Source organism: Pseudophryne corroboree, chromosome 2, assembly GCF_028390025.1.
Source record: "Pseudophryne corroboree isolate aPseCor3 chromosome 2, aPseCor3.hap2, whole genome shotgun sequence".
NCBI lineage: Eukaryota > Metazoa > Chordata > Amphibia > Anura > Myobatrachidae > Pseudophryne > Pseudophryne corroboree.
The window spans coordinates 14,801,634-14,824,394 of NC_086445.1; the positions used below are offsets into that span (position 1 = coordinate 14,801,634).

Consider the following 22,761-nt stretch of genomic DNA (forward strand, 5'->3'; position numbering starts at 1 on the left):
AAAAAACATATCCAAAATACGACCATACCTTACACAAGACACTGCTAAAACTCTAATCCACGCTCTCATTATCTCCCGCATTGATTATTGCAATAGTCTCCTAACTGGTCTTCCCAAAACAAGACTCTCACCACTACAATCCATTCTGAATGCAGCGGCGAGGCTTATCTTCCTCGCTAGACGTTCATCGTCTGCAGATCCACTCTGTCAGTCCCTCCATTGGTTACCTGTACTCTACCGCATTCAATATAAAATACTTTTACTCACACACAAGGCCATTAACCAAACTACACCAACGTACATCACTTCGCTTATCACAAAATATCTCCCAACCCGACCTCTTCGCTCTTCACAAGATCTGCGTCTCTCATCCACACTCATTACTCGCTCCCACTCACGACTGCAGGACTTTCATCGGGCTGCACCCACCCTGTGGAATGCCCTACCACGCACAATAAGACTCTCCTCTAGTCTCCAAACCTTCAAGCGTTCCCTCAAAACTCACCTCTTTAGGCAAGCGTATCAAATTCCTGAACCGCCCACATAACTTTCATAAACCTTCCTATCAAATTACATCCACTCTTTACAGTCCACACATATCCTCACATGTCTTCTCATTCTATGCAATAGATAGCACCTTTCCTTGTGTACATATGCCTATTTCCCTATAGATTGTAAGCTTACGAGCAGGGCCTTCCTACCTCTATGACTGTTATCACCCAGTTTGTTATTGTTATTTCAAATTGTAAAGCGCAACGGAATTTGCTGCGCTATATAAGAAACTGTTAATAAATAAATAAATAAACAATACACTATATAGGCATATCACAGATTGTCAGGGGGGTAATATCACGAATGTCACAATAAAAGGTATAGAACAGATAGAATGTACACAAAGAGGAGGGGATCGTTTTTTGAAACTGTGCAAACGTGAAGCTTATTGGATTTTTTGTTTGAGAACCATGACTCCCTTGGGATTGAATGATACTATAGAATTGAATCAATAAAGGGTGGGGAATAGAAATGATAGGAGGTAGGTTAAAAAGGATCTTGTGGTAGGAGGAGGGGTTTAATGTGGGAGGGGAGGGAAAAATAAAAAAGGGGGGGTTATAGAAAGGTTAGTTGAATTATTATAAAAATAAAGGTTATATATTTATTATATATATTTATTATTATTATCATTATTATTATTATTGTTTTGGACCCGATATGATTATAATATTCAAAACATGGAAAGTTTTACTAATGGCAATAATACCAACGGGATTAGGATGTAAGAAATATGAATAACTAATCGGTTAGGATTAATTAAATAATTGAATGGATAATTAATTGGTGAATTGATTGATATATTAATTATCATACTATAAAAATAATGGGAATATAATGTATAGTATTGGATATTATGAAGTGGGAATAATATATTCTATTATGATTATGTCATTCGCTGTCATTTTTTAGGACTTAGATGTAAAGAGTATATATATATATGGAGATGATTAGGAATATGCATATTTGGTTGATTATTAGTAGATAGAGGATAAATGCTGATGAATTAAATTAAATTATAAAATAAAAGACACTATACGTGTTTAAAATGAATAGATATGTGGTTTTTTATATATATGTCTAATGATTGTCTAAATACGTTTATTGGGTACTATTCGAAAAGTAGCATGAATTGTTATAAATTATTTGGATGTGTAATGGTTAACTGATCACTGTAACTAAAAATGGCCACCGGAATGAGAGGGTAGATAAAGAATCATAGGCTAATGAAAATGAGGCTTGGAAAGCAAGAATAAAGATGGCCGACTGAGTCTATATAAGAGTAAGATCAAAACGAGGCTTGAGACGCAAAATGCGGAAATGGCAGTGCGGCGATGGCGGGAGCAGCCTGCTACATAAGGACACATCAGAGAGCCCCAATCCGTATCTGAGGAAGCCGCCGAGTGACGAGGCGGAGAAACGCGTCATACGAGGGGGCCATACGAGAGTGATTACCACTATTCACGGCAGACTGTTTCCTTGCAGCAGGAGAACCTGAACCACGGGGGAGAAAAATACACCCGCACCTCCATTCACCACCAATGCTGTAAAACACTGGCAGAGCCAGCAGAGTGGACGAGGAGGCTAAATACGTGGAGATATAGGTACACGGTGTATGAAATTCAGACCACACAGTTGTTTAAACAAAGAATTGGCTAAAGGAAACAGTCCCTTATATTGCATGATATAAAGGATCTAAAAGTGGAAATCCCCAAGGTGTATATTGCTATTTACCTGCTATAAATTCCCAAATCCGGGACATCAAATCAATAATTGGGAAATCATAAAGGGTGCCGGCACCTCATTTAGAGACTATTGAAAAAACATTTTCATCACTTATATTGTTGAGAGGAATATTCCCTTTATAATACTATCCAAGATTATTTCGGATGGCCTATTAAGATTATGGGATCAGTTATACGTATGATTTAGGTATATATGGTGTACATCATGTTTTTCTATATTTTATATTTGATTTTATCAGTGGAATAAAAATCTTTTATGAATCTACAATCTATGCTGCTTATTGGAAATATTGATATCTAATCCACAGTTCTAAAAATCCCAGCCGCGCCACCATCCGTTCCATTTTTTGTTTTGTTTCATTGTAGGAGGTTTATGCAAATACCTCCCTTTGGAGGCAGCGGCAGGGTATTTAGAAAAGTGGAATTACCACATATGGAGATAGAATAAAGTTTATTAGTAATATCATCAGCAGGTCAGCGCAATACCTTATTTTTGTGTATCTTGTTAGATTACTGTCCCCTCTGCGCTGCACACTGTCAGCGTCCTGCATTACTGACCATACGCCTGGGTTAATAAAGGATGCCACCGCCCACCCGTCACACCCGCCACATCTCTCCTTCTATGCTATGCCAACGCCAGACACTGATGAGGAGCAGCATGCAGCCAGCGTTCCTCTTAGGAAGACAAATTCAATACTGGCAGGCGGCCGGCAGCAGCATTGACACGTCACTCGTTTTTCCAGCAGCAGCAGTACTAGTCTGCGACTGTCAGTGAGTGACTGACTTGTAAGTAAGCTGCTGCAGCTTGCAGGGGAAAGAGAGGGAGAGCCAGACCAGGCTGAGGAGGAGCAGTGTAATTGCAGTTAGTGCCATCAGGGGTGTTTGTTTGGTGCACACCACAACATCTGACAATGCATCTGCTTTACTAGGATTGGTACAATGGTGGATATTTTATATTGTGTTGACGTCAATAGATGGTGCTAGACATGCCCAAAAGGCTTTGCTAGACACACCCCTCCGACGGTGCACCCCCTAATAAAATGTGCTGCGCACGCCTATGGTTCCAACTCCGTAAAGATGAATGTTCTCCCTAGGATTATATATCTTTTCCAAACGCTCCCGATCTATGTTCCCCCTAGGTTTTTAAATTCTTGCAGCATCAAACTTCCCGTTTCGTTTGGGCCAATAAACACCCTAGAATTAAACTCTCGTTGCTACAGCGGCCTTACTGGTGTGGAGGCCTAGGCATACCCAATTTTAAATACTATTACCACGCAGCTCAGGTGGCATCCTGTGTTCAGTGGTGTGGTTCAGGGACGGACAAGGTTTGGATAACTATCGAAGCCGGTGAGCTGGGACTCTCTACACTTTCTTCCCTTTTGTGGCTTCCAATATCCGCCCGCCCTCGTGCCACCTCATCTCACCCAGTGGTGGCCCGCTCTTTATACATTTGGGATCTTGCAGTGAGGAAACATCAATTGGCCCCTAATCCATCCCCCCTCATACCTCTGTTCCATAACCCTGCCTTCCCTCCGGGAATGGCTAAATCTGCTTTCTCGCTCTGGAAACAGGGGAACATTTACTTTCTCAATGACATCACCTCTAGTACACCTTTTCCTTTGTTTGCCCAGATTCAGACACAATACTCTCTCCCCCATAGTGAGTTTTTTCGATACCTCCAACTTAGACACTTTCACTCCGGGGTTCATACCACTCTCTCTTCTAGGCCTCTCACCACTCTTGAAAATATATGTTTGAGACGCTCTTCTACGAAAGGTCTTATTTCAGATCTCTATGCTTTACTATTGCAGGGCTCTGCTACCCCCAGAGATCACAGGGAATTGGCCTGGGAGAGGGATCTGGGGCTCACCTTTTGATGAGGAGGAATGGGGAGAAATAAGGAGTAATGCGTCCTCTAACTCTATCTGTGTTAGGATAAAGGAAAATGTGTATAAACTGTTATACCGTTGGTATTATGTCCCTTCTCGTTTAGAGGCGATGTACCCTGATGTTCCAGACAGCTGTTGGAGGGGTTGTGCTTCTGAAGGGACTTACGTGCATATTTGGTGGACTTGCCCGAAATTAGTACCTCTATGGAAGGAAGTTGTCCGACTTCTTTCACTCCTATTTTCTATTCCAATCCCCCTGGACCCTAAATACTTCCTATTGCCTCTAGACCTCCCGATTTTAACTAAACATCAGAACAAGTTATTACGTCATGTGGCTACTGCTACATCATGTCAAATTGCAAAGGCCTGGAGGTTGCCCTCCCCACCATCCCTGCAATCTGTCGTCGCTTACATTTGGTACGTCTATAAGATGGAATATATGACCAGTGTCATTCGACAATCTGCCAGGGTGTTCGATAAAGTCTGGGCACCTTGGCTTACTTCTCAAAATGCCCCCTCCCCATTCTGAGCTAATTAAGCTACGCACCCTTATTCTTGTGTTGGCTGCCGGACCCCGCCACTCGGACCCCCCCCCCCCCTCCTCTTCTCTCTACTTCCCTGTTTATCCTCATTCTTGTCCTTTCTTCTTCCTGTCGCTTTTTTTCCCATTCTCTCACTCCCCTGGGCTGGTTGCCCATACCATAGACCTAGAGGACTCTGTCTTCTCTTGCTCTATCTCTGTCATCTCTCAAAAAAAAAAAAAAAAAGTATTTACTCACTTGATCGTTATATTATTTCTTTGTTGTGTATATCTTTGTACTGTTTTGTTTTTCTGTGCCTATGAAACACATCGATTATGTGTATTACTGTAAATCGACCAATAAAGAATTTAGCCGTGGGTACACCGCAGTGGCGGATCCAGGGGGGGAGGCACTCGGGCCCGTGCCCCCCCTGTCATTTGTGGCCTCCGTCCCCCGTTCTCCCCCGGCGCCAGCGCCGCACAGGGAGATGACAGGCGCCCGCTGAGATTGTGTTAACAGCGGGCGCCCGTCTCCCTGCACAGCGGCAGCCGGAGGCAGGAGCTCAGTACTGAGCTTCGGCTTCCGGCGCTGTCACTGTGCGGCGTGCGCTATGGGAGAGACGTCAGTCATGACGTATCTCTCATAGTGCTGAGGAGAGGACGCCAGGAGGAAGTCTGGAAGCGGGAACGGGGTTCGGTAAGTATGACGTTTTTTTATCTTCCTTAATGCAGCGGGGGCATCTACTGGGGGCAAACTACGGGGGGACATTACTACTGGGGAGCATCAACAAGGGGCATTACTACTAGGGGGGCATTACTACTGGGGGCATTATTACTGGGGGCATTATTACTGGGGGGCATCTACAGGGGGCATTACTACTGGGGGGTCATCTATTGGGGGCATTACTACTGGGGGCAGCTACTGGGGGACATTTTTACTGGGGGCCATCTACTGGGGGAATTATTACTGGGGGGCATCTACTGGGGGCATTACTACTGGGGGGTCATCTATTTGGGGCAAACTCCTAGGGGGCATTACTACTGGGGGCAAACTACTGGGAGGACATTATTACTGGGGGGCATCTACTGGGGGCAAACTACTGGGGGACATTATTACTGGGGGGCATCTACTGGGGGCAAACTATTGGGGGACATTATTACTGGGGGTTAACTACAAAAGGGCTAACTACTGGGGGCATACTACAGGAGGGCATTACTACTGGTGGCGTAACTACAGGGGCATTACTACTTGGGGACTAAACTACAAGGGGGGGCAAACTACTGGGGGCATAACTACAGGGGCCAAACTACTGGGGGATAACTACAGGGGCCAAACTACTGGGGGCATAACTACAGGGGCCAAACTACTGGGGGATAACTACAGGGGCCAAACTACTGGGGGCATTACTACTGGGGGCTAAACTACAAGGGGGGCATAACTACAGGGGCTAAACTACAATGGGGCAAACTATAGGGGGCATTACCACTGGGAGGCTAAATTAAAGGGGTGGGTGTAAACTACTGGGGTCATAACTGCAGGGGCATTACCACTGGGGGCATAACTACTAGGGCGCTAAATGACTGGGGGCATTACTACAGGCAACATTACTACTGGGGGCAATACGGGCATTGCATAAGGGGCACCACTACTATGGGGTCTATATAAGGGGCACTACCAGTACAATGGACATTGCATAATGAGCGCTACAACTGTAAGCATTGTATAAGAAGCGCCACCTCACATGCACCGAAGCCGCACGCAAATGTACTTGCCCCGTCTATGGTGCCCCCCCTATCATTTTCTTCTGGATCCGCCCCTGGTACACCGTACCCACCGCCAACGGGCCGCCGTTCCCTCCCTCCCTTCCTTCGCTGCTGCTCACCGCCGCTGCTGCTTGTGGGGAGGAGAGCGCAGCATGCGCCTCTCCTCCCCTCAGTGTCTACCTTCAATTCAGCGCTGGCCCGTGAGCCAATCAGAGCTCAAGGTTCGGCAGCCAAGGCTCCTGAATGGCTGCCGGACTGCGAGCTTTGATTGGCTCACGGATCGGCGCTGAATTAAAGGTAGACACCCGCACCGTCGCCGGAGACTGAGGGGCAGGAGAGGCGCACGCTGCGCTCTCCTCCCCTCACACACACACACACACACACACACACAGGACAGCAGCAGTGGTGAGCAGCAGGGGAAGGGGGGGGGGGGGCATGTGTACCTGGCACTGGGGGCATATCTGGCACTGTGGGTACATGTGTATCTGGCACTGGGGCATATCTGGCACTGGGAGCATATCTGAAACTGGGAGCATATCTGGCACTGTGGGGGCATTTGTGTATCTTGCACTGTGAGGCAATGTGTATCTGGCACTGTGAGGCAATGTGTATCTGGCACTGGGGGCATATCTGGCTCTGAGGGGACATGTGTATCTGGTACTGGGGGCATATCTTGCACTGTGGGGACATGTGTATCTGGCACTGGGGCATATCTGGCACTGGGAGCATATCTGGCACTGTGGGGGCATTTCTGTATCTGGCACTGGGGGCATATCTGGCACTGGGAGCATATCTGGCACTGTGGGGGCATTTCTGTATCTGGCACTGGGGGCATATCTGGCACTGGGAGGACATGTGTATCTGGCACTGGGGGCAATGTATATCTGGCACTCTGGGGGCATTTGTGTATCTTGCACTGTGGGGCAATGTGTATCTAGCACTGTGGGGCAATGTGTGTCTTGCACTGTGGGGCAATGTGTATCTGGCACTGTGATGCAAAGTGTATCTGTCATTGTGGGGCAATGTGTATCTGGCATTGTGGGGTAATGTGTATCTGGCACTGTAGGGCAATGTGTATCTGGCACTGTGGGGCAATGTGTATCTGGCACTGTGGGGCAATGTGTATCTGGAACTGGGGACACTGTGTATCTGGCACTGTGAAGCAATGTATATCTGGCACTGTGGGGCAATGTGTATCTGGCACTGTGGGGTAATGTGTATCTGGCACTGTGAGGTATCTGGCACTGTGGGGCAATGTGTATCTGGCACTGTGAGGCAATGTGTATCTGGCACAGTGGGGCAATGTATATCTGGCATTGTGGGGCAATGTGTATCTGGCACTGTGGGGCAATGTGTATCTGGCACTGTGGGGTAATGTGTATCTGGCACTGTGAGGCAATGTATATCTGGCACTGTGGGGCAATGTATATCTGGCACTGTGGGGCAACATGTATATGGCACTATTGGGGTCATATGTGTATCTGCCCCTTCCCCTATATGTGTATCACGCCCCCATTTTCATTTGCCGTGCCCCATGTGGCATTTGGCCACACCCATTTTTGGCGTACACGCCTTCGACGCGCGCACACAGTCCCTATAAGACATTTTTTCTACTTGCACCACTGGGCACAATACTGTGCTATTTTATAAGCTTGTGATGGGGCAAGAACTACATTGTGTTGCTGAGCCCTGGAAATATTTCTGCACAGGGGGTGGAGCTCAGTCAGTTCTCACACCTGTCCAATCAGTAGTAGAGAGGAAGCGTGAGATCGCCTGTTGCACAGAGCCAGATTGACAACAGGGCGGCTGGGGCAGTTGCCCCGGGTCCTTCATACCCTGGGGGGACCCCAACACATAGTATCAACACCAGCCTGCGGGCACTATGGTACAGTATTTGTGAATGGAGATTTCTGTGGTGCATGATGTGAACTGTGGGCACTACAGGGTGTTGGGCACATGTGTGAAAGGGCCCCCCTGAGCTCCTCAAAAGTGACGGGGAGTGAGGTAGTTTTGAGGGTATGGGAGTCAGAACAGCATAGAGTGAACAGGGCCTGACAGTGGATGGCGTTACCGTGCAGGATGGACACTAAGCTGTCAGTTATACTAATAACTCACTGGGAAGGGGCATGACTACACACTACTGCCCCCAATTCCAATTACACTGCACATTAGTGCCCCTTATTTACATTATGCCACACAGTAGAGCCCATCCACGTTATACTACACAGTAAAGGGGCCCCTTATACCATGTAATGAGTGACGCACAGTAGTAGTGCCCATTACACTGTTATGCCACACACATTAATGCCCAGACAACACCAACCTGTCCATGTCCAGGGAGTCTGAAGCTGGCGTCCATCGAGGGTCCCAACTCCTCATCACAAGCCACATCGCACATTTCTAAAATGTGGAGGTTAGGTTTAGGCTGCAGGGGAGAGTTATGGTCAGGTTGCAGGGGGGCGGAGGTTAGGTTTAGGCTGCAGGGGAGAGTTATGGTCAGGCTGCAGGGGGGCGGAGGTTAGGTTTAGGCTGCAGGGGATAGTTAGGGTTAGGCTGCAGGGGGCGGAGGTTAGGTTAAGGCTGCAGGGGAGAGTTATGGTCAGGCTGCAGGGGGGCGGAGGTTAGGTTTAGGCTGCAGGGGAGAGTTATGGTTAGGCTGCAGGGGGGCGGAGGTTAGGTTTAGGCTGCAGGGGAGAGTTAGGGTTAGGCTGCAGGGGGCGGATGTTAGGTTTAGGCTGCAGGGGAGAGTTAGGGTTAGGCTGCAGGGGGGCAGAGGTTAGGTTTAGGCTGCAGGGGATAGTTAGGGTTAGGCTGCAGGGGGCGGAGGTTAGGTTTAGGCTGCAGGGGAGAGTTATGGTCAGGCTGCAGGGGGGCGGAGGTTAGGTTTAGGCTGCAGGGGAGAGTTATGGTTAGGCTGCAGGGGGGCGGAGGTTAGGTTTAGGCTGCAGGGGAGAGTTAGGGTTAGGCTGCAGGGGGCGGATGTTAGGTTTAGGCTGCAGGGGAGAGTTAGGGTTAGGCTGCAGGGGGGTGGAGGTTAGATTTAGGCTGCAGGGGAGAGTTAGGGTTAGGCTGCATTGGGGCGGAGGTTAGGTTTAGGCTGCAGGGGAGAGTTAGGGTTAGGCTGCATTGGGGCGGAGGTTAGGTTTAGGCTGCAGGGGGGTGGAGGTTAGATTTAGGCTGCAGGGGAGAGTTAGGGTTAGGCTGCATTGGGGCGGAGGTTAGGTTTAGGCTGCAGGGGAGAGTTAGGGTTAGGCTGCATTGGTGCGGAGGTTAGGTTTAGGCTGCAGAGGAGAGTTAGGGTTAGGCTGCAGGGGGGCGGAGGTTAGGTTTAGGCTGCAGGGGGCAGAGGTTTGGTTTAGGCTGCAGGGGGAGAGTTATGTTTAGGCTGCAGGGGGGCGGAGGTTAGGTTTAGGCTGCAGAGGAGAGTTAGGGTTAGGCTGCAGGGGGGCGGAGGTTAGGTTTAGGCTGCAGAGGAGAGTTATGTTTAGGCTGCAGGGGGGTGGAGGTTAGGTTTAGGCTGCAGGGGAGAGTTATGGTTAGGCTGTAGGGGGGGAGGTTAGGTTTAGGCTGCAGGGGAGAGTTATGGTTAGGCTGCAGGGTGTCTGAGGTTAGGTTTAGGCTGCAGGGGGAGAGTTATGGTTAGGCAGCAGGGTGTCAGAGGTTAGGTTTAGGCTGCAGGGGAGAGTTATGGTTAGGCTGTAGGGGCCGGAAGTTAGGTTTAGGCTGCAGGGGAGGTTAGGGTTAGGCTGTAGGGGGACGGAGGTTAGGTTTAGGCTGCAGGGGAGAGTTAGGGGAAGGCTGCAGGGGAGAGTTAGGGTTAGGTTGTAGGGGGCGGAGGTTAAGTTTAGGCTGCAGAGGAGAGTTAGGGTTAGGCTGGTAGGGGGCGGAGGTTAGGTTTAGGCTGCAGGGGAGAGTTAGGGTTAGGCTGCAGGGGGGCAGAGGTTAGGTTTAGGCTGCAGGGGAGAGTTAGGGTTAGGCTGCAGGGGGGCGGAGGTTAGGTTTAGGCTGCAGGGGAAAGTTAGGGTTAAGCTGCAGGGGGGCGGAGGTTAGGTTTAGGCTGCAGGGGAGAGTTATGGTTAGGCTGTAGGGGCCGGAAGTTAGGTTTAGGCTGCAGGGGAGGTTAGGGTTAGGCTGCAGGGGGGCGGAGGTTAGGTTTAGGCTGCAGGGGAGAGTTAGGGTTAGGCTGCAGGGGGGCGGAGGTTAGGTTTAGGCTGCAGGGGAAAGTTAGGGTTAAGCTGCAGGGGGGCGGAGGTTAGGTTTATGCTGCAGGGGCGGAGGTTAATTTTAGGCTGCAGGGGAGAGTTAGGATTAGGCTGCAGGGGGGCGGAGGTTAGTTTTACACTGCAGGGGAGAGTTAGGGTTAGGCTGAGGGCTGGGTGGGTTAGGTTTAGGCAGCAGGGGGGGGGGTTAGGTTTAGGCAGCAGGGAGGGGGGTTAGGTTTAGTCACCCCCATGGAGGGATAGGGTTAGACTGCTGGAAAGGAGGGTTAGTGTTAGGGGGCCATTAGGGGAAGGTAAGTATACTTACCTTCACTGTCTGGATTCTGCACACCGGGATGCTGCGGACGTCATTTTAATCCCAACCCACTCACACACACACAATGAAATGCTTCCTCCGCCACACACACACATACACAATGAAATGCTTCCTCCGCAACACACACACACATACAGACACACACACACAATGAAATGCTTCCTCCGCAACACACACACACACAATGAAATGCTTCCTCCGCAACACACACACACACAATGAAATGCTTCCTCCGCAACACACACACACACAATGAAATGCTTCCTCCGCCACACACACACACACACACACACACACACATACACAATGAAATGTTTCCTCCGCAACACACACACACACACACAATGAAATGCTTCCTCCGCAACACACACACACACAATGAAATGCTTCCTCCGCAACACACACACACAATGAAATGCTTCCTCCGCCCCCCCTCCCCACACACACACAATGAAATGCTTCGTCCGCCACACACACACACACACACTCACACACAATGAAATGCTTCGTCCGCCACACACAGTGCCGCTGCCTGTACAGACTGGAAGTGACACTGACTGTGCACTACAGTAGCTGCTGCTACCTATCTGTCACTGAGAGCTCGGCCTACACTCCATCAGATTTCACTCGTGTAATGGCGCCTGAACGCGGGGAGGGACTTTTATATGCCAGCCAAAACACATGTGATCCAACATGATGACGTTTTGCCTCGTTTTGGGAACCAAGTCAGGCGGGAAAACCTGAGCCGGTCTTGAATTCCGTATGTTCGGGTGGGTCCGGTTCTCAGAGAGAATGTCCTAGTGCACTAATGTGCTGTACACCAGAGTATACATACAGTGTATCCGGAAAGTATTCACAGCGCTTTATTTTTTCCACATTTTGTTATGTTACAGCCTTATTCCAAAATGGAATAAACTAATTTTTTCCCTCATAATTCTACACACAATGGGGATCATTCCGACCCGTTCACTCGCTGCGTTTTAACGCAGCAGAGCGAACGGGAACTGCTGCGCATACGCCGGCGCCGTAATACGCCTGTGCATGCTGGACGGTCGAAAACCGTAGCAGGACAGCGATCGCCTCTGCATGATTGACAGGCAGAGGCGATCGATTGGCAGGAGGGGGCGAAACGGCGACTTTTGGCCGCCGTTTCGTAGGCACGGTCCAGCCAACGCAGGCGTGGCCGGACCAAACGGGGAGCAGGCCGCAGCGGCTGCGTGACGTCATACACAGCCGCTGCGGGCCGGGGAGTGAGGAGTAGCTCCCGGACAGCTTGCTAAAGCTGCGCTGGCCGGGAGCTACTCCTGAAGTGTAAAGGCATCGCCGCTGTGCGATGCCTTTGCACTTCTGCGAGGGGCCGGCACTGACATGCGGGGCGGGCTAGCCCTGTGCTGGGCGTCCCCCCGCATGTCAGTGTGAATGATCGTAGCTGTGCTAAATTTAGCAAAGCTACGATCAACTCGGAATCACCCCCAATACCCAATAATGACAACGTGAAAAAAAGTTTTTTTGAGATATTTGCCAATTTATTAAAAATAAAAAAACTAAGAAATCACATGTACATAAGTATTCACAGCCTTTGCCATGAAGCTCAAAATTGAGCTCAGGTGCATCCTGTTTCCACTGATCATCCTTGAAATGTTCCTACAGCTTAATTGGGGTCCACCTGTGGTAAATTCAGTTGACTGGACATGATTTGGAAAGGCACACACCTATCTATATAAGGTCCCACACTTGACAATGCATGTCTGAGCACAAACCAAGCATGAAGTCAAAGGAACTGTCTGTAGACCTCCGAGACAGGATTGTCTTGAAGCACAAATCTGAGGAAGGGTACAGAAAAATATCTGCAGCTTTGAAGGTCCCAATGAGCACAGTGGCCTCCATCATCCGTAAATGGAAGAGGTTTGGAACCACCAGGACACTTCCTAGAGCTGGCTGGCCATCTAAACTGAGCGATCGGGGGAGAAGGGCGCTAGTCAGGGAGGTGACCAAGAACCCAATGGTCACTCTGTCAGAGCTACAGCATTCTTCTGTGGAGAGAGGAGAACCTTCTTTAGAAGGACAACCATCTCTGCAACAATCCACCAATCAGGCCTGTATCGTAGAGTAGCCAGACGGAAGCCACTCCTTAGTAAAAAGCATATGGCAGCACACCTGGAGTTTGCTAAAATGCACCTGAAGGACTCTCAGACCATGAGAAACAAAATTCTCTGGTCTGATGAGACAAAGATTGAACTCTTTGGCGTGAATGCCAGGCATCATGTTTGGAGGAAACCAGGCACCGCTCATCACCAGGCCGATACCATCCCTACAGTGACGCATGGTGGTGGCAGCATCATGCTGTGGGGATGTTTTTCAGCGGCAGGAACTGGGAGACTAGTTAGGATAGAGGGAAAGATGAATACAGCAATGTACAGAGACATCCTGGATGAAATCCTGCTCCAGAGCGCTCTTGACCTCAGACTGGGGCGACGGTTCATCTTTCAGCAGGACAACGATCCTAAGCACATAGCCAAGATATCAAAGGAGTGGCTTCAGGACAACTCTGTGAGTGTTCTTGAGTGGTCCATCCAGAGCCCAGACTTGAATCTAATTGAACATCTCTGGAGAGATCTGAAAATGGCTGTGCACCGACGCTTCCCATCCAACCTGATGGAGCTTGAGAGGTGCTGAAAAAGAGGAATGGACGAAACTGCCCAAAGATAGGTGTGCCAAGCTTGTGGCATCATATTCAAAAAGACTTGAGGCTGTAATTGCTGTCAAAGGTGCATCAACAAAGTATTGAGAAAAGGCTGTGAATACTTATCTATATGTGATTTCTTAGTTTTTATTTTTTATAAATTTGCACAAATCTCAAAAAGACTTTTTTCACGTTGTCATTATGGGGTATTGTGTGTAGAATTTTAAGGGGAAAAATGTATTTATTCCAGTTTTGAATAAGGCTGCAACATAACAAAATGTGGAAAAAGTGAAGCGCTGTGAATACTTACTGGATGCACTGTATAAAAAAAAAACATTGGCTTCTTGTTCCCGGAAAACACTTGTTAGCTACAAATATTTAGTATCACTTAAATGTATAGGATGGACCGCAGCAGACATCTCCGATACCTGCTGCGATCCCTCCATTCCCGCCAGCAGCCGCATTACGCATAGGTTATATATATCTATATATACTGTACGTCCTTGTGAAGGAAACATTTAGAGTCAAGTGTTAATTTCCAGTAATCATATTCCTGTGATGGAGACCTCAACCTTTTGCTTAATGTAAGTAGATTTCAGTCTTCCTGATAGAAATGTCTGATGGAAACAGATAATTCTCAGTATTTATCAACATTCTACAGTATGAAGGTAATAAAGTACATCCACTCAGCACTGGATCCGTGAGCTGCGGCTTCCGCTTTGGGCTGAGCTGAGATCTCGCTGTATAAGGAAGGACGCACATTTACCTGCAGGATATTGTCCATTAAACCTTGGCGCACAGTCACCGCACTCTCCGGACGCCTGTTACTTTCCTACAGTATGTGCCAAACATTTAGCTACTTTCTGATACAATGTAAGCAGCCGGTTGTCAGTAATTGTCTTATAGAGCATTGACCGGTGTAAGTAAATATTCAATGACTTCAGTGAGGAAATGGGTAAGATTTAAATCCAAATTAAATAGATATCAACTAATGGACCAAAGTTTTATTTAAAAATATATATTTTTATTGCTAAAACCCCAAGCAACGTGTTAGTAGCAAGTCTATAATTAGAAATCAATAAAATACAAATGCATTCAGATGGAACATGTTTTCTTGTAGATGAATGGCTGCATAAGAACCTATCACTCAGGCGCCTATTGGTCCCCAATAATTTAGCGTCCAATTTGCCATGAGTTGCACTTGTGGATACTGCGGTACCAGAGCAATTCAGCATTGCTCCCGTAGTGGTACCACTGCTGCGAAAAATAGCTCCGAAAAGCGATGGCCCATGAGGAATAATGAATAGGCCGTCAGTCAACAAAAAACACCCCTCAGTGACAGTGACATACAATCTGGGGAGCTTGGTGAGATTTATTACCTTCTTGTGACCATGAGGACTATGGGGGTCATTCCGAGTTGATCGCTAGCTGCCGTTGTTCGCTGCGTAGCGATCTGCACATGTGAATGCTCCGCAATGCACACGCGCATCTTACGCGTACAAAGTCCATTGTGGCTTTGCACTGGTTCTAGCAACGATTCCAATCGCACAGCCGGCCGCAAGGAGATTGACATGAAGTGGGCGTTTCTGGGTGTCAACTGACCGTTTTCAGGGAAGGCTTAGAAAAACACAGGCGTGGCAGAAAAATTGCAGGCGTGGCTGGGCGTTCGCTGTGCTGGTGTGTGACGTTAAAAGCCGTCCCTCCGTCGTTAGAATCAACGCACGCGAAGAGTAACTACAGGGCTGGTCTTATTTTGCACAAAACGATTTTGCAGGCGCTCTGCTGCACGAGCGTTCGCACTTCTGCAAAGCTAAAACACACTCCCGGTGGGTGGCGACAATGCGTTTGCACGGCTGCTAAAAACTGCTAGCGAATGATCAACTCGGAATGACCACCAGCCTTGGAGAGAAATAAAGTGGACGGTGATATAGTACCAGCCAATCAGCTCCTAAGTGCTATGTTACAGGGTGGGTTTGAAAAATGACAGATAGGAACTGGTTGGTTTGTACTTTATCTCTCTCCACTTTAGTACATAGACCCCCATATGAGGTTTAGAATTGTTCATAGTCTATATCCAGTTTAGTTGTGCTCCATCTGTACTGTTGTGGAAATGACCTTTCAATACCATGATCTGTGCGGAGGATATAGTGAATTGTAAAGAACATGTTTTTTATTCTGTGCATCAATAATAAAGGAATAAAGAGGATTCATGGCATCAAAAAACAATATGTGAATACGGCCAAGAAGTAATATCTATATTTTTATTTTTTGGTTCTCCGATTCCAGTGAGAGTGTTGGGTACTCGGATTACCTACAGTGTCAAAGCAGATACTGGTAGAACACATGAAGTCCATTTTGAAGATGGATCTTATTCTGTTTCTGATCTGTTGCGTCTTTGCACCGTAGACGATAGGGTTGATGAATGGTGGCAGCATCAGGTAAACGTTGGCCAGTAAGATGTGAATGTGAACTGGGATGCTATTCCCAAACCTGTGGATGATGGATGAGAGAACAACTGGAATGTAGAATATGAGAAAGGCACAAATATGGGAGGCACACGTCCCAAGGGCTTTGAACCTGGCTTCCCTGGAGGCCAGGCGAAACACAGCACGGAGAATAAGGACATAGGACCACATGATGAAGATCAAATCCAACCCCACGATGAAAAGGGCCACCACAATGCCGTAAATGTTGTTAAATGTGGTATCGGCACAGGCCAACTTCACCACGGCCATGTGCTCACAGTAGGAGTGGTGGATGACATTGGCAGAGCAGAACGGAAGTCGTTTTATAAGGAACGGTAATGGGCTCATTAGTAGCACCGCTCTACTGACAGCCAACAAACCTATTTTTGTGATTAGCCATTTTGTTAATACTGAGGAGTATCTTAAAGGGTTGCAAATGGCTACATATCGGTCAAATGCCATGGACAGTAGAATTGCAGACTCCATGATACAGAAGGAATGGAGAAAGAACATCTGCGTGAGACAGGCCTCAGAGTAAATCTCTTTGGAGTTGAACCAAAGGATTTCCAACATCTTGGGTGTTGTAGAACTGGATAAAACCAGGTCGATGGATGACAACATGCCGAGAAACATGTACATAGGCTCATGGAGGCTCCGGTCTACCTTTATGATAAATAGCAGTGTGACATTTCCTATGAGCGATGTCATATATACCAGAGTAAAGGTAAATGCCATATAGAGGTAGGTGTGCTCCAGGCCAGGAATCCCCAGAAGGATGAACTGGACAGGAAAGTCATTGGTAGCATTTGGCAGCAACATTATCTTCTCCGTATATTGAGTTAATGGAATGTTTCTGGCCCTGTAGTGAGATATCAAATAACAATACGTGACTTGGGAGTTATAGTAAAACGCTGTCTTATGTCTACAAACACAGGACCTGCCTTTTCTATGAGATTCTACATGTTTCCTGTAAGACCTCAACCTCTCAACATTCCAGGGGCGGACATTGCAATCTCGCGGCGTTATAGGTTCTATTCCAACAAATGCTCTCCGTGAGCAGTGTGTATGTTACCATCTTGTTCGCCTGAATTGTCTATGGGTGCTTTGGTTTCCACTCACACTCCAAGACATGGGGGAGAGGGGGGCAGATGTACTCAGCTTTAGAGAGTGATAAAGTGGAGAGAGATTTAAGGGTCTCTGGGCGGGATATACTAACCTCCGACGCAGCGTTAAGTGCCGATTTCTCTGCGTTCTCACTCACCGCGCCACTGCCAGCCGCTTCCCCTTAGCTCTCCCGTCTGCTTTCTCATCTCCTCTCTCTCCTCATCACCGCCGCGGCCACTGAGTTCTCATATCGCTGCGCTCCCCCTGGCCATTGGCTGCACCCTCTCTGTGGAATGCCCTCCCCTGTACAACAAGACTCTTCTCTAGTCTCCAAACCTTCACGTATTCCCTAATATCTCTCCTCTTTAAACTGATTGTTACATTCCAGAACCACCCACATAACCTCTATAAGTTATTATTCCTATTTATCTCCCCTCTGCACAGTTCAAACAAAATTTGCATGTGTTATTTCCATACTCAAACCCCCCTCTGTTTCCAGGACAAAATTACTGCCACTGCTTCTCTGTAAACCAAACAACTTCTGCAATCTGGCTTGGACCAATTTTCTCCTTACAAAATTCCTATTTCTGATCACTTCTCATCTGTCTGTTATTACCCAGTCTGGTTGTGTTGCTGTGTTTCCAACTGTAAAGTGCAACAGAATATGCTGCGCTATAGAAATAAATGTTAATAAATAGATTTCCACCTGAGAATAAAATCATAAAGGTTGATTACATGACCTATATATAGTAGTTTATTACTTATTCAGAGTCAGCCTCCGAAATATTCCATGCACAGACGTGGGAAGCAGAGATGGGGGAGACCTTGGATCTGGATGAGTGGCCTCAGATTGCAGAAAACGCCTCCATCTGGGTCTGAATTGGGTAAAACACCTACAAATGATTATTCAGATGCACTCACCCTTCTTACCTCCAGAATATTGTCCCTGGTGGAGAGACAGCAGGTGTGAGGGCAGCCTGGCTCCTATATGGCTGTCCTGCCTGAGGATTAGACCTTATTGGGATTACATCCAGCATTCACATACTGCATATAAATCTGCCACACAGTAAATGCTGCTGATTGTTCTATGGCAGAGGTGTAGAGCCACGCGCCTCCGCTATGACGTCTGTCTTTAATTTCTCTGCCACTCAGGATCCAGAATCCGGTACTGTATATTGTGCTTAATTCAGGGTTGATTGGAAAAGCAAAATCTTCCTCTAATGGGCAAAACCATGTGCACTGCAGGGGGTGGGGGAGTGGGGGCAGATGTAACATGTGCAGAGAGAGTTAGATTTGGGTGGGTTATATTGTTTCTGTGCAGGGTAAATACTGGCTGCTTTATTTTTACACTGCAATTTAGATTCAGTTTGAACACACCCCACGCAAATCTAAATCTCTCTGCGCATTTTACATCTGCCCCACCTGCACTGCACATGGTTTTGCCCCTTAGATAAAAATGTTGCTGTTGCAATCAGGTCTGAATTAGGCCCATTATTCCTTTTTTACTACCATAAAATCTACTATTAACGCCAAACAGATTATTGACATTTTTTTTATCGTTTTTATTTTATTATTCTATTATTGATCATCATCATTTTTTTCTAATCAAATAACGCAATGTAACTAAATTTAGATCCGCATAATCCATTCTGTAGAAGGGACAGATGGTCCATGAAATGCGTCACATTTCATTCCGTAGTCAGATCACCACTTTGCGTCAAACCATTGTACGTCATTGTAAAGCTATTGCGCCAACTTCATGCTTTATAATGGACACTAAATGGATTGTAAATTAAGAACATATTTATTTAGATTTTCAGTACTGGACTTTACTAATACCCAGGGCCGGTTCTTGCCCTTGTGGCGCCCCGGGCATAAAATAGGGGCATGGCTTCATATGGGGGCGTGGTCAGTTACACCCCCATTTGTGCCCCCTGTAGCGCCGCTGGAAGAAAAAAAAAAGTATACTTACAATCCCCGCTCCTGATTCCAGACCGCTGCAGACCTCCTCCTCCGCCGGCGCCGCTCTTCTCCTTTCCTCGGATCTATGGGAGAGACGTCATTACGTCTCTCCCATAGCACAGCATAGACACTAGAGGTCAATTATGACCCCTAGTGTCTGTGCCACTATGCTGTGCAGTGCGCGATGACATCATCACGCACCGCACAGCAAAGGTCCTCTCCATGAAGAGAAACTAGACGCGTAGCTGATTGGATGGATGACATTAAGCAAAAACATCACAAATCCCTTTTTACACTTATGATATAGGGAAAGGAATGAACAGCAAATTCTTGTGACTCCCCCAAAATGATGTTATGGAGCTCGTGTAGAGGTGGGTAAAAGCTGATTGTGCAGATATTGCGTGCACAGGAAATATTCTTATCCCTCTGTCCCTGCAGAGCCGACACATTTCACACTTACAGAACAGCGGTAAATAAGACAGCAGGCGGCGCACCTGACCGCATCAGCTGCAACAGAAATCTCTAGGTGACACTCGGCCATCTGGGGTTTGTACAGTACGGTGAGTTGTGTCCTCACATTCAAATACAATGAACGTGGGAGAAAAATGAAATAGTATAAATAGTGTAATGAGATATAATTCCACCCTGAGTATAGGGAAAGGAAGAAAGCGTGAAAGTCTTTTCCAGAAGACATAATAGTGGCTTATCCACAAGCCGGATGGTGTATACACCTTTACTTCTAATGTATAAGAGGAAAGTCCATCAAATGTAACTTTCTTACTTCCTCAATTATCCAAACCATGGGGTAGAATAAAAACCACATTATGTGACACAGCTAATCCTTCAATAAAAACTGATATTTAATTATAACCACTAACGTGAGTGCATAAAAGCAGCAGCCGATAAACATATACAATAGTATCTGTGCCAGAAAGAAAATTCCCAGGGACCTACAGTAAGTACCAGTAGATGCCACCAGCATTCCTGTCTGGGCCTTCTCATGGTTTTGGGTGGGAAACCACTACAATCCTTAATGCATTTTGATGACCTTTCTCACCTTTCCCAACTGGAAATGATGTGGTGGAATCAGTCTTGTACAATCACCAAATGGATCCAAAATCACGCGACTCACAATTGCAAACACAATATTCCTTATATACAATATAAAAATAAGAAAATGGTGTTGCAACATAACAATACATGGTACCAATAAAGTTCATATTTCATTGATAAAATGCCACACCCTTGCAAACACCCTTATAAGACTAGGGGCGGGACGCATGACCTATCTGATTCATCCAGTCACTTATTGCAAGCTTAACGTCATTTACTAGCGCCGCTTGCCTGAAGAAAGTCACAAAGACTGGTTCTCCCAAGAAGAGCTGTTCTTTGCGATAGGAGGACACCGGGTTTAGGTCCCGGGAGTCCTTCTGCAAATACGTTGAGTGGCTGTGCTGTATAAAGTGACTGTGTATAGGGGGCACGCAGTATGCTGCACTATACTCTGCTGTAGTGGCTGTACTGAGACACCGGACCCACAAGTGGCTGTGCTGTATAATGTGACTGTGTATAGGGGGCACGCAGTATGCTGCACTATACTCTGCTGTAGTGGCTGTACTGAGACACCGGACCCACAAGTGGCTGTGCTGTATAATGTGACTGTGTATAGGCGGCACGCTGTATGCTGCACTATACTCTGCTGTAGACTCAGGACTCACAAGTGGCTGTGCTGTATAAAGTGACTGTGTATAGGGGGCACGCTGTATGCTGCACTATACTCTGCTGTAGTGGCTGTACTGAGATGCCGGACTCACAAGTGGCTGTGCTGTATAAAGTGACTGTGTATAGGGGGCACGCTGTATGCTGCACTATACTCTGCTGTAGTGGCTGTACTGAGATGCCGGACTCACAAGTGGCTGTGCTGTATAAAGTGACTGTGTATAGGGGGCACATTGCACGCTGCTCTATGCTGCACTATACTCTGCTGTAGACTCAGGACTCACAAGTGGCTGTGCTGTATAATGTGACTGTGTATAGGGGGCATGCTGCTGTATGCTGCACTATACTCTGCTGTAAAAGAAAAAGAAATACCCTAAGGTATAATTACTCAGGCGCTGGATGTGAGGTTCTCCACAGCAGCTAAAAAAATGGGGCTGGTCAGACCCCTGGTAACAATGGAATAAACAGGAGATAGCGCTAAAAATGGTCACAAATGCAAAGGTGGATCACTGATATATTCAAAATTTAATAAAACTAATAGCTGGGTATAAAACATCAAGGATGCGTATAAAAACAATAGTAGAATCGTGACTGGTGTAGCTCCCAATGCCGGATATAGATGTTAGAAATATCAAAAGATGGTAATGAACCTGTTCCTATAACAGTCCCCTTTGGTTAATATGGCCCAATGTCCTATTCGTGGGTTATAGTTACCACCGAGATCTTTAGAGGTGTTTAAGCGAATCTGCGTCCGCAAAGGCTGTTCCTCATCATATGGTGGAGATAGATTTCCCACGATGTAATAGGAATATCCAATAGGGTCAAATACAGATGTCCAAATGGGGGACTTGGTCCAGGTCCAAAATAGCCGTGTTGAGGGAGATAACACAGTCAGGCAGGTCTCACCAGTGGCTGTGCTGTATAAAGTGACTGTGTATAGGGGGTACATTGCAAGCTGCTGTATGCTGCACTATACTCTGCTGTAGTGCCTGTGCCGAGGCTCAGGACTCACAAGTGGCTGTGCTGTATAAAGTGACTGTGTATAGGAGGCACGCTGCTGTATGCTGCACTATACTCTGCTGTAGACTCAGGACTCACAAGTGGCTGTGCTGTATATAGTGACTGTGTATAGGGGCACGCTGCTGTATGCTGCACTATACTCTGCTGTAGTGGCTGTACTCAGATGTCAGACTCACAGTGGCTGTGCTGTATAAAGTGACTGTGTATAGGGGGCACATTGCACGCTGCTGTATGCTGCACTATACTCTGCTGTAGTGCCTGTGCCGAGGCTCAGGACTCACAAGTGGGTGTGCTGTATAAAGTGACTGTGTATAGGGGGCACATTGCATGCTGCTGTATGTGTGATACTCAGTAATGGGAACTTGTATATTCGAACTTATGCGGGTATTCCTGGATGTAATTGCAGACTGTGGCATGCATTAATGACTCCTTTAACCCTGAGTCAGGGGAGAGCAAAAGTCGCTAGGTCCCAGCAGAGTAAGGGTGAGCTGGACGGACCGCTCACGCGCTGCTGGCGGGACACATACAGGCACCCCAGTAAGGATATTATAAAAATGGGGCTCGAGCGCTCAACACTTGGTGCTGGTGTGGTGGAGAAAACAAGGAGAGAGCTGCTGGTGACGAGAGAGCAGTGTTTCCTGGCCGGGGCTTATGGAGCCATCAGAGACAGTTATATAAGAAATCCACCCGGAGATACTGACTGGCAACGAGGTGATTAGTGCTCCGGGGTACCGAGCGGCCGGAACGGGGTGCTGACCGCTATCTGTAAAAGCTCTGGTGTCGCCGGTGAAAGAGGCCACCCATC

At 47.3% G+C, this 22,761-nt stretch overlaps 1 protein-coding gene across 1 annotated transcript; it reads right to left on the bottom strand.

Moving 5' to 3' along the window:
• Window positions 1-15,947: 15,947 nt before the first annotated feature.
• LOC134988999 (olfactory receptor 52K1-like) lies at window positions 15,948-16,970 on the bottom strand. The gene has a single exon (XM_063950583.1). The coding sequence runs from the start codon at window positions 16,968-16,970 to the stop codon at window positions 15,948-15,950; it is 1,023 nt and encodes a 340-aa protein (XP_063806653.1).
• Window positions 16,971-22,761: the final 5,791 nt, after the last annotated feature.